Source organism: Pseudorasbora parva, chromosome 18 (assembly GCF_024679245.1).
Source record: "Pseudorasbora parva isolate DD20220531a chromosome 18, ASM2467924v1, whole genome shotgun sequence".
Lineage (NCBI taxonomy): Eukaryota > Metazoa > Chordata > Actinopteri > Cypriniformes > Gobionidae > Pseudorasbora > Pseudorasbora parva.
The window spans coordinates 32,604,760-32,618,136 of record NC_090189.1 but is presented as its reverse complement, the minus strand read 5'-3'; the positions used below and the strand labels follow the sequence as shown (position 1 = coordinate 32,618,136).

Sequence of the window (13,377 nt, the reverse complement as noted above, 5' to 3'; positions counted from 1 at the left end):
CTGTTCAATTTCTCATTAATGCATTTATCTAATCAACCAAACACATACCAGTTACTTCAATGCATTTAGGGGTGTGGTCCTGGTCAAGACAATCTCCTGGGGGCGTATTACAGAAAAATCTGATCCTATTCCTAATCTGATTAGAATCCTATTTTATCTGTTTGGTAACCTTGGTACTTTAAGTTAGGACCGAATTTAGGACAAAGGCTATTACAGAATGACATTTCTTAAATGCATAATCCAATCTTAACTATGGATAGGAAACGAGTATTACAGAAGCATCCTAACTTGACAAAAAATCCTAAAAGCTGTCTTAACTTTAGGACAACCCCACTGGTGTCCTAACTTCAAACCTTTTAGAAATCCAGCGGTAAAAATCACAGTACACAAATCCTTTTTTGAGAGAGCGTTACATTTATTAATTATACAATATGAAGAGCAGCAACGTTTTGATGGTGGAGATACTTTTGGAAGACTCAGCTAGCGCTGTGCTTTGATGATAAAATGCGTGTAATGTTAAATATTATACAGACTCCCACGACACATGATTTTGCAGTTTGTTGACAAATTGCGGCCAACATTACCGAGCCGTCACGGAGCATTAGCCTACCAATCCACTGTGGCATAAAGTCGCTGGACGTTGGTATTCACAAATTTAAGGACCGTCTCTAAAGTTAGTACATACGACATTGGTATACTACACGTCTTACTTTAATAGCGTTTGAATGGACTATGTAAAAAGTGTGCATCATAGCTCACACACAGATGAACACTTTACAGTTGGTTTTGATACCGTCATTCCGTTTAAATGTTATTCAAGTAAGAAATGTGTATAATTTACCAATATCATATGCAACTTTAGAGACAGTCCCTACATTTGCAAATGTAGAACGTTTTCTTGTCTTTTTTTTCTCTTTTTTTAAAAGGCAATTTATAAAACAGGCTTCAACTTTTCAACGGAGCTTATCAAAATATAAATTTCTTCCGCACTGGAATTAAAAGCACAGCGTTTTTCTTTTGTTGATTTTAGGTTTATCTCAGAAGCAGTTTGCGACTTGCGAGTTGTTGGTTGCTAACAGACCTGAGAGTTAATTAACAAACTCGATTGAGCTGTTTAAGATTTCATAACAACAGATAAGATTAGATTTTGTAAGATAGGATAAGAATCCTAAAGCAGGTTAGGATTTGCTTCTGTAATACGAAATTGTGAAAAATCCTAAATTTACTTCTCATATCTTAAGATAAGACCTAAGATAGAACATTTCTGTAATACGCCCCCTGAACTCCAAACGGAATGTCAGAATGGGAAAGAAAGGTGATTTAAGTACTGTTGAGCATGGCATGGTTGTTGTTGCAAGACGGGCCAGTCTGAGTATTTCACAATCTGCTCATAAGCCACAACACGCACAACCTTGAGGAGGATGGGCTACAACAGCAGAAGACCCCACCGGGTACCACTCATCTGCTCTACAAAAAGGAAAAAGAGGCTACAATTTGCACAAGCTCACCAAAATTCATCAGTTGAAGACTGGAAAAAGTTTCCTGGTCTGATGAGTCTCGATTTCTGTTGAGACATTCAGATAGTAAGAGTCAGAATTTGGTGTAAACAGAATGAGAACATAGATCCATCATGTCTTGCTACCACTGTACAGGCTGGTGGTGGAGGTGTAATGGTGTGGGGGATGTTTTCTTAGGACACACTTTAGGCCCCTTAGTGCCAATTGGGCATTGTTTAAATGCCATGGCTTACCTGAGCATTGTTTATCACCACGTCCAGGGATGTAGTGGAGGCTAAACGGCGTTTATGCACCTCCCAAAATAGAAATAGCGTTTATCCACCTCCAAAGTGCGTTTATCCACCTCTAAATTGAGTTTATCTAAATAGCCTACAGTTCCTAAGCCATTTTAAATTAAGCTAATGTCGTTTTAGTTTCATATTGTTCATTTTCATTGGTTGTTTGTTGTACAGTTAGACGAAGTCTTTCATATTGCGCTGCAACTGTCAGTGAGAGTAGTGGGAAGTTCGGATCATTTTACTGACTCGGATCTTTGAGTCTTGTTCAGAAAAATGAGCCAATCTTTTCTCTTTCCGTCTCTATGGGACTGACAGGAAGAACAAAAGACTCGGATCTCACCTGTCGATTCAGAATCAGAACGATCAGAAGCCATATGTTGCGTAATGCATGTGTGGTCAACACAAAATGAACGAATCACTCTCTGAGACAACTCGGTAGTCCCGAGTCATATTAAAGATTCGTTCAAAATGAACAAATCATTCATGAACGACACGCAACCAAGATTCAAAAAAGGATAACCAGCAATTTTCAAAATGACAATTATCCATTTGTAGTACATTTAATCAGCTTGTGACACTTTTCAATCACTTTTCAAGTGGACAAAGAGGCACTCTGGACATTGTTGTGATATCAATTAATCACAGGCAGCTGGTTTATTGTAGAGAGCATGTCGAAACCCTGTAAAAAAAAAAAAAAGACCCTCAACACGATGGGCAACAGCAGCGGAAATTTAATAAAAGAATAATGCCAACATTAGCCAATATACTCTTGTCTACATTATGCATTTAAGACTCAATTAATATTTAATTATAATAAAAAAAAAAAATTACTCACCAAGCTTATCCTACATGTTTTTGCGGAGGAAAATTATTGAATCCACTGTAGATGGCTTCAGCGCAGTCCTGCGCAGATGGTGCGTCCAGCAGCACTGAACACCCTTTCACCGTTACTGCTATCAACTTTTTTTATAAAGCGCTTTAACAATGACGATTGATTCAAAGCAGCTTCACAGTGTTAAACAGGACAATATTGCAACAAAATTTGATAATACTGATCTGGCTAATTTCGCTAATTTTGGGAAGGTTAGTTTGTTGGCCTTCCACATCCATTTCATTTTCCATGACAGCCGCTTCAATGTAATGAGTGGCCTCGTCATCTTCCCAGTCAGCTCGCCTGACATTTTCCCACTCTGCAAAATTCGCCCTTTTTGCTGGAGCAGTGTGTTCGACTCAGGAGAGCTCTGGGACTGGGTCTCGAATCACCACGTCTGGTGCACCTACTGCCATGGCTTGCAGAAGAGTGCGGACATGAGCATGTATGGCATTCCTGAGTGTGACAACATTCTCAGCAGGTTACATTTTGGCCAGAGGAATGTCGCAATCTTGTGGAGGTCTTGTATTATCACTTTATGTGTTTACGCACGACAGCTTGCTGAAGGGAGTCCAAGGCATTAGGCTGACAGTGGCGCTTCAGTTTCTCACACCAGAGACACATACTATTAAGTGTTGGATACTTGTCTCCCTCAAGTTCCCGCTGTGCTTCATAGAACGGCTTCAGAAAGTCTCAAAAAGCCCAGTGTGTCCGGTGCTATATTTTTCAATGCGCCCTCGAGCCTCCAGCTTTTCATGGAGCTCATGATAAATGGCCTGTATTGAAGTCGGTGTGAGGTACACCGTACTGAACCGAGTGTCTCCCATTTGCAGCAATGTTGTTGACAGTTGCGCAGCCAATCCTGTTTAACGTACCTCACTAATGATTTAGCAGCAGAAATGGTATCTCCTATGTCCGGAGCACCGTCGGCTTTGGATAACTCGACAATGTCGAGTCCGTGGCGCAGTACCATATTAATGACGTGGTCAGTGGAGTCCAATCTCTAGTATGACCGCAGAGCTAATTTAATGTTTGCACCCTCATTGGTCACCCATACAATTTTACTGTGAGAGGAAATGTCAAGGCCAAACTTTGTCACCAGTAGTTTAAGTATCTCCCGTCTGATATTTTCTCCCATCTCTGCCTCTTTCAAAGTGAACATTGTAGTTGTCAGGGTTTTATTCACCAATTCCATATCCTCACTTATGAAATGGCATGTGACTGTCAACTAATCTTCCTATAATCCTCTGTCCACATGTCTGTGGTCATTGCGACTGTGCCATCCTTCAACACAGTCTTAAGTTTCTGTACTAAAGCTTCCCTCTTTTCTTCTGCCATCTCATTGCACCTTTTCGCAATTGTCACACAGCGGGGAATAACAGAGTTTAGCTCTTCAAACCCCTTGCCATTTACGATATTAAAAGGGATGGGTTTCGATGCTGTAATAAACAATGTGATTGTAGGTTGATCCTAGGCACTGTACAGCTTCTATCAACATGCCTTATCAGCGACTAATTCCCTCGAGCCTGGCACGAGCCTGTATAAAATGATAGAAATTACAACCGAACCCGTAGGGTTCCTATGGGGTTCTGGCAAAGATTTTCAGCTCTAATTTACATGACATAGGCTAAATCATTTACATCTCTGGTCCACCCCAAACAAAGATAAAGCCTTACAGTAATCTCACAAAAACATGTATTCCATAAGTATGTAATGACATCAGTGCAAAAAATACAAGTTCAATGGATTCATAGACCCAGAAAGCATGGGGTTAGACACCAAGATTACTTGGCTTGGTCAAATAATGAAGGAGTTAGGATATTTTAAGGGCTTCCTGCCCATCTTGGACGCCATCTTGAAAATTATACCTTTCTAGTGGTCAAACTTTGGTAAACTTGTAGTATGTTATTAAGGACACTTAATACTACCAAAAACAACATTTTTTAGGGTTAGATGTACATCCCCCTTCATATATGCAGCCGCCTAGTGGGGAAATGTTTCATCCTTTGGCAAAATTTCCTAATCACGCTGATTAGTTTTGAAATTGCTGGAGTTCGCCTGGAAATCAAAATTATTTGGACGTATGAATATTTCTGTGCCAAATACACTCCTTCAGGATTCGGATAAGCTTCGGAAAGTTTTTTTAGAGTATGGTCCTGTATGATCCCATAAAGGGGCACTTCTTCCGGATGAGCGTGTGCGCAACCAGAGTAAGAGCACATCATTAACAAGCTTAGTTCGGGTTACAGAAGCCGCATTGGCAGTGCTGATAATTCAACGTGACATCATGACTTTGCGTAAACATACGTAAACATAAACACTTTGCGTAAACATATAACACACATGTTGTCTGTGCATTTTGAGGTATCCGCGTGCTATGTTATGCCGTGTGATTCCGCGTAAATTTCTACGCCGAAACAAACCATCATCTCAGCGTGTGTATCTATGCCGTGTGATTCTGCGTGTATGTATACGCTCGAAACAAACCATTTTGTGTGTGTGTGTGTGTGTGTGTGTGTGTGTGTGTGTGTCCACAATTGGATTTTTCAAACATAATAAATTATGTTTTTCTGAAAATGTAAAAATGCAGAATGTTTCTTGTGTTGGGTAGGTTTAGGGGTAGGGGCTGTGTAGGGGGATATAATGAAACGGCGTTGATAAACAAGCTAAAAAGCGAATTATGCGTCTTGATAGCACGTCAAAATGGCACACAAATTGGCATGTCATATATACGCCATTTCATGAGATCAGTTTGGATATTTAGTTTTTAGACAACAATGTCACTAAAGAAGAGTGTTTTTTGGTTGTGAGGGAATGATAACCTTGTTTGGCTTCCTAAATAACCCAGTGTTAAACAGTGGATGCAGTTTGTTTTTCTGGAGTAGCAACGGAGTTCTGCAAGTGTGCTTGTTTGTTCCCGGTTATGAGTCGAAACTGCAGGCTTTAAATACTGAGTTATATTAATTGAGTACATGTACTTACAGGGTTAGGGTAGGATTAGGGTTTGGTTGAGAGTTAGTTGCATGTAATTATGCATAATTTACTTTTATTACTATAGTAAGTACATGTTACATAGGTCAAGGACACTGTAAAGTAGTGTTACAAAATATAGTCATAAGATTTTTTTATCCTCACGTGACAATTATTTTCTGCAATATTGCCAAAAATGACGTTGATAGACTTGAACTTCTATTGAACATTCCTTTAATAAAGAATAATCACAGAGGTTTGTACATGTTTGCAGTGCTGTAGCTCCTGTAGACACTGCTGTTGCTTCATCACTTTATCTTGTCACATGCTGCATACTGAAAGAGCATGAGTTGTGAATGCGTTAAAATAAAGTCTTAACAGCAACTGTTATAAAAGTTACATCAAACTATTGGCCACACAGTTGTTTTCCAGGACTGTCAGATGTATAAGACTTCTGCTTATTACAAATCAGCGTTGCGCAACAATCACAAGACTAAAAATACATTGCATTTGCATTGCAAAACTGTTTATTATGGCATTTCATTTGTCCATGTAGCTCTAGGGTAGGAGTATCTGTAGCCAATGTAATTTGCAATTAATATGGGCTAAATAGTTCTTCCTTCATACCACTAGCTCTTGCTGATGCTAATTCAACCCACTTGCATAACCAGACTGTATTGATTTCACAGTGAGGAGGCCTTATTTTCGAACAGCTGCGCAACTTCAGAACAGCTCTATTCGATGCCTGAAATGAGAATTATCTGAGGTATCCACTATCAACTGCTCAATCTGGCATGCTGGAGGCAAAATAAAGCGTTTAAGGATTAGTTGGGTTAATCACTCACGGAATGCCCTTATTTAAGATATGAGGAAAACACATTTACAGACATGCCCTGAATTCTCTTATCAATGATATAAAAAACCATCTTGTTCTGATATAAGCAACTTTTTTTATCCATATGCATTTAAATCAGGATATAGATAGATAAGGCTTCTTGTCCAGGGCTTCTTGTCCAAGCCCTGGTCATTTCTAGCATATACATCATATACGTAGACGCCTAATGATGTGCTGGAGCGTGATCCAGCGTCGCCGCCATATTGGTTGGGTCTCTCCAATCAACGCTAGCATTCAGAGTCAATGGAGAGCGAGCAATTATGCCTGTATTTTATGCTCCCCAGTCCCAGTTGCAAGCCTGACAGGGTAATGTAAAATGCTGGAATGACCTGGAATGATAACGTTTACTTTAGGCCTTTAAAAAAATAATAATTCTGAGCTGGTACAGTATATATATGGAAGCTTGTATGTGTTACAGAAGGTGTGTGTGTGTGTGTGTGTGTGTGTGTGTGTGTGTGTGTGTGTGTGTGTGTGTGTGTGTGTGTGTGTGTGTGTGTGTGTGTGTGTGAGAAATAAATCTAAGTGAAAAATCAAACTTGTTTCTTTATTAAAATATAAAATTCATTCATTTATAAATTTATCAATATGTCATAGTCTACCATATGTCTTAGTTAAAGCTCGTAATACAAAGTCTTTCTACATGAAAGCAGAATTGTCAATGTGTAACAGCGTCCTGTATCATAAATAAGTCTCTGCAGTTTGTAACAAACCAAACCGTGTGAAAATCCGGTAAAAACTCGGGGAGTTATGATCATTGTAGTTGAGAATACATCCTCCTCAGTAGAAATAAATGCGGGGGGCGGCGCATTGGAGACCCATCCAAGATGGCGCCGCGCTGATACGTCCACTCCAATAAGCAGCGTAAGTCTATGGGGCGTCTACATATATTACGTCTATGATTTCTAGACTTGACTATCGCAATGCGCTTCTGGCTGGACTTCAGCTAATGAGCGAAGGCTTGTGGTACCATCACAGAGAGGCATGAAATCCCTCTCCAGGACTTTTTCTTTCATTGTTCCTGGTTGGTGGAACGATCTTCCGTCCTCCATACGCACGACAGAATCACTCGCGTCATTCAAAAGACAGGTAAAAACTCATCTCTTCCGTGAGCAATTAAACCTCTTCCTCCTCTATTTCTCTTTTCTTCTTCCCTTTTCTGGTTTTTGCTACTCTGAGTATACAAACTTGGTATTTATGGCACGTTTTGCGTTTTCTTTGCTTCTTCTTGACGGATCGCTTCTTGTACTCCTGAGTTGTAAGTCGCGTCTGCTAAATGCATAAATGTAAATGTAGAGAGAGAGAGAGAGAGAGAGAGAGAGAGAGAGAGAGAGAGAGAGAGAGAGAGAGAGAGAGAGAGAGAGAGAGATAGATAGATAGATAGATAGATAGATAGATAAATAGATAGATAGATAGATAGATAGATAGATAGATAGATAGATAGATAGATAGATAGATAGATAGATAGATAGATAGATAGATAGATAGATAGATAGATAGACAGAGACACACCACACAGTCAAACCTACATTTATTCAGACACCTCCAACATTTTCTCACATCAGTTTATTCACTATAGTTTAGAAAATGGTAATAAAATATGACTGAGTTAAACTGTCAGAACAAATTGATCTTGTCAATGTAAGATAACTGATAGAAAGTTTTATCATGGATTACAATCAACCATCAGCTGTTCAATTTAAGTACACAATTAGATAATATCAATTTAGGTCAACCAATGACCAAGCAATGCTTCATTTTGTTCAGTCCGTGGTGTAAAAGCATTTCAAGAAAAAACACTTCTGTAAAACATGGTCAGGTCAAAGTGTCTGAATCATTTTGGTCCTAAATGTTTTATCGGTTGTACTGGTAGTCCACTCTATGACGCATTTTTGGGTATAATATTTCACAGTTTACTTTATTTTGCTATACTAACTTAAATAAACTAGTGCCCTGCACCCACTAGCAGTGTTGGGGGTAACTCATTACAAGTAACTTAAGTTATGTAATCAGATTACTTTTCAAGTAACTAGTAAAGTAATGCATTACTTTTAAAATTTACAAAAAAAATATCTGAGTTACTTTTTTAAATAGCTAACGCAAGTTAATTTATTTTCCCATTTATTGACTGACCGCTCTCTTGTCCCAATGCTGAGATAAATCGTAAGTGTGGAGTCGTTGTGTGTAAACATGATGGTTATTGTAGTTCTAGGCTCAATATGAGCGTGCATTCTCTAAATCTCATTTGCAAAAAAAAAAACAAAAAAAAAAAACATTGGGTATTCCTTAAAATTAATAAAATCTGTGAAATGCGAAATAAGAATACTATGCAAACCTCCAATAATTAAATATGTTAAATAAATCAAATATTTGTATGCATTCAATCTTACTTTATTGACCAATGTACTTGCTGCTGACCTTTAATGAGTCAGATTTTTTGGTTTTATTGATGAAGTGTTACCTGAGGCTTATTGGTGTGAAAGGGTCTTTATATTTGCTCAGAAATATAACTTTTTTTTGTTAAAAATAAGCCCAGTCCAGGTGAAAAACGTTAAATGCAAAAATAATGTAACATTACTTTTCTTAAAAAGTAACTAAGTAACGTAATTAGTTACTTTTTAAGGGAGTAATGCAATATTGTAATGCATTAATTTTCAAAGTAACTTTCCCTAACACTGCCCACTAGTAAAAAAAATTAAAAGTAAATTGATCTGTTGTATCAATTAGTTTTGGTTTAACTGTACCAGCATACAATGGTGCTTTAATTTTTTGTAAACCCTTTAGAAGTTTCTATATTTTGCATAAATATGACCCTGAAACATCAGATATTCACAAAAGTCCTAAAAGTAGACAAAGAAAAACCCATAAATAAATGAGACAACAGTATATCATTTGTCAATTATTTATTGAGAAAAGGTATCCTGTATTACATATTTATAGTGGTATAACAGCAACTAAACATTTCCGGTAACTGCTGATCAGTCCCTGAACCACTTGAAGGATTTTTAGCGTATTCCTCAGTACAGAACAGCTTCAACTTTGGGATGTTGGTGGGTTTTATCACATTAACTGCTTGCTTCAAGTCCTTCCACAACATTTCAGTTGGGTTAAGATCTGGACTTTGACTTGGCCATTCCAAAACATTTAATTGATAGTTCACCCAAAAAGAAATGTTAAATTCAGTGTTGTATTTGAGGTAAAAAAATATACTGTTCAGTTTCTCATACAAACCGATTGTTTCGTGTCTTAAGACATTAATGTATTGTTACGAGCCGCTGTGTTTAATATGGATTTGTATGTATATGTGTTTTTTATATATAATCTCATAGTGACTCTCAGATATACACCCCATTGAAATGCATTATATGAGCAACGGTGGGAGTTATAAATCTTCATTGGTGTTCTACTAAAGAAACAAACAAACTTACATCTGGGATGCCCTGGGGGTAAGCAGATAAACATCACATTTTCATTTTTTGGTGAACTATCACTTTAACTTTTTTTTCCGGGCCCAGATGCAGCAAAATAAGCCAAAACCATGATACTACTACCACCACCACACTTCACAGATGGAATAAGAAATGCTGAAATGCAGTTTTCTTTCTCCAAATATAACACTTTTCGTTTGAAAGTTCTATTTTGTCTCATCCACAAAACATTTTCCCATTAGCAAACTACAGATGGGCAGCAATGTTATTTTTGGAGAGCAGTGGCTTTCTTCTTGCAACTGTGCCATGTACACCATGGCTGTTTTCCTGTCCTGATGGTGGGTTCATGAACATTTACATCAGCCAACGTTGAGAGAGTCACTTAGAAGTTACTCTGTGATCCTTTGTGACCTTGCAAACTATTCCACATCTTGCTTTTGGAGTAATATTTGTTGGTCGACCACTCCTTGGGAGGGTAGAAATTGTCTTAATTTTCCTTCATTTGTACTCAGTCTGTCTCACTGTGGAGTCCAAACTCTTGGATATGGTTTTATAGCCTTTTCCAGTCTGATGCGCAACAACAACTCTTTTTCTGAGTTCCTCAGAAATCTCTGTGCCATGATTCACTTCCACAAACACTTTATTAAGTTCAGACTTTGCTTAGATCCCCGTTAAATAAAACAGGGCACACACTGACTCCTGGTCGCCATCCCATTGATTGAAAACACTTAAAAACAGGTGGAGCCTAATTTCACCTTCAAATTGACTGCTAATCCTGGAGCTTTCACAAACTTTTGCCACTCACAGATATGTATCTGTAATATTGGATACTTTTCCATAATAAATAAATGGTCAAGTATAATATTGTCATTTGTTTGTTTGGCTTGTTTCCACTGAGCAGTACAGTACAATATGGTTGTTAATGGTACCAAAATACCGAACTGTACTGTACCACTTTTTGGGACCCTTCTGTTTGGCTACCTATCACAGTAGTTTGGTACCTAAAAATATCGATTGGTTGACTAAGATTTGTCACTCACTTGTGCGTGCTATAAAGGGGAATGGCAAGTTTTTATATACAGTTGAAACGATAAAAGCTTGTTCTTCAAGATCTGCTTCTTTGCGCAGGAATGACATTGATCACTACTGTTGGCCGTGGAAACGCAAGTCGGATCAGTGTTTACCGTCCCGAATCGTACTGTTCTGTAGCCTATTTTTAGTGACAATCTGATTATGTTGTGGGTCATGTATATGCATAAATATAGAAAATTCTAAAAGGTTCACTTCCAAGCACCACTGTATGTTTACAAATAAAGGATATTTGAAATGGTCCTAAAAACAGGCTTAATTTTCATTAGTCACATTAGTCATGATAATTATGAAAATATCAATTCTCCTTACAGTAATACAAAAAAAAGAGAAATTATTCTGTCCAGATGTATACACATATTTTTAAAGGGGCTATATGTATAATGCGGAAACCCTTGTCATCAGCAATACTGGTGGCCTTTAAAGGGATAGTTCACCCACAAATGAAATGTCATCATTTACTCAGCCTCATTTTGTTCCAAACCTTCTTTTTTTCTGCTGGACACAAGATATTTTGAAAAATATGGGGATCCAAACAGTTGGTGGACCCCATTGACTTCCATATTTTGGGGAAAAAAATACTATGGAAGTCAATGTTGCCCATCAGCTGTCCAATATTCATCATCTTTTGTGTTCAGCAGAAGAAAGAAATTCATACAGGTTTGGAACAACAATTTTGAATTATTGTGCTTGCACTCATGCACACTGCATAGTGGCACGATTTCCCCTCGACTTCTTCACATACAAATCAGCCTGTAGGCTTTAATAGACATCCTAGGAATTCAGGGAAGGTTTTGTTATTAACCGTTATTATTATAGGACAGCGCAGATCAGACAGGAAGTGAAGTGGGAGGGGGATGGGATCGGGAAAGGTCCACAAGCTGGGATTCGAACTTGGGACGCCCAATATGGCCAATAATACCCTATATGTCGACGCACTGCCCATGAGACTATTGGATAAGGTCTTTTTTTTTAACGGTTAATTCATTGATTGCTTTTTTTTTGGCAATAAAAAGTGATTAAAACATAAATCTAACATTTAGCCCCTTTAAATTAAAATTTGCAATTAAATATTTATTATATATACACACAACATTTTATTTCATAATTTAATATGTACATAATCCATACACCAGGTTTCACAGACAAGGCATACACTAATCCCAGACTAAAATGCAAGTTTGAGCTGTTTTAACTGAAAGCAACTTGCACTGGCATATCCTAAAATATGTCAGTGCCAGTGTTTTGTCTCAAGATGCACCCCAGTAAGGTTTTTTCCTAAGGCACGTTTATAAAAGCTACTTAAATGCCCTAATTGAACTAAGGCCTAATCCTTGTTTAATCTAATCCCTTTCTGTGAAACCGGGCCACAATTGTATTAATTTAACTTAATAAAAAATGCTGCTTAATAAAAAATCTTTAAATGAGGAACATTTGCAATTGCCCTTAAACAGGCCTAATTTTCAAGCTAAATACATCCTGTTCCAAGCAGGAGAACTTGTCCGCTATACACAAGTTTGTTAATCGGAAATATAACTACACATGCAGAGATAAATATGATATGCAATACACTCTTCGTAATACTGAATATATATTAATGTTAATGAAAAGTAAGATATTGTACACTGTAACTAGCAGCAATAATGCCCTCATCAGCACAGTACTCATTTAGGAAAAATAATGTTTGTTCAACTCCTTAATGTCACAACAGTGGCATTATCCTGAAGCAAACGTTTCTTACTCCCCGCACGATTCGGGGAATACACCATTCATGGAATGCTCCCTCGTTACAAAAGATCCCGTTGCCAGTCCTCCGCGTCAGAACCAGTCACACCAATGTCAGAAGCAGGTCCTGGAAATTTTGGAGGCCACAGGTTCTGCTTAATCCTTCAGATCCCGACTGAGCAGCCAGCAGGAAGAGCTTCCTATGATCCGCCACTGAGCTCAGGGAAAGAGCCTCGCGCAGCTCCGGGATGCTAACAGCATCGGGCTTATCCTGGATAAGGGTATAAAAAGCATTTTGGTCTAGATTCACAGTGAAAAAAACACAAGGGACTACTCTATTAAAGGTATAGTTCACCCAAAAATGAAAATCCAAACTGGTCTGCCTTCCTTCTGTGTAAAAAAAATTTATTTAATTTTTTTTCAAAATGTCTAAGTGTCTTTTTATTTAACAATTAAGGTCAACAGCGTCCAATGCTACTTTGGATCCATTTTATGGGCAAAAACTATTTCTTCAAAATAGGATGAACTACCTTAAAACTACCTTTGAAACTCCCTTGAACTGAAAAAAAAAAAAAACACAAAAAAAACCCAGTGGAAATCAATAACA

The 13,377-nt window shown here is 37.9% G+C and overlaps 1 protein-coding gene across 1 annotated transcript in view; it reads right to left on the bottom strand.

The window, feature by feature from the left end:
- Nucleotides 1-9,416: 9,416 nt before the first annotated feature.
- Nucleotides 9,417-13,377, bottom strand: part of arl10 (ADP-ribosylation factor-like 10) — a 28,801-nt gene continuing 24,840 nt past the window's right edge. The window contains exon 4 of the mRNA XM_067423986.1: nucleotides 9,417-13,041. Within this exon, the coding sequence (XP_067280087.1) occupies nucleotides 12,874-13,041 (168 nt within the window). The 3' untranslated portion in view covers nucleotides 9,417-12,873. The remainder of the gene's footprint in view (nucleotides 13,042-13,377) is intronic.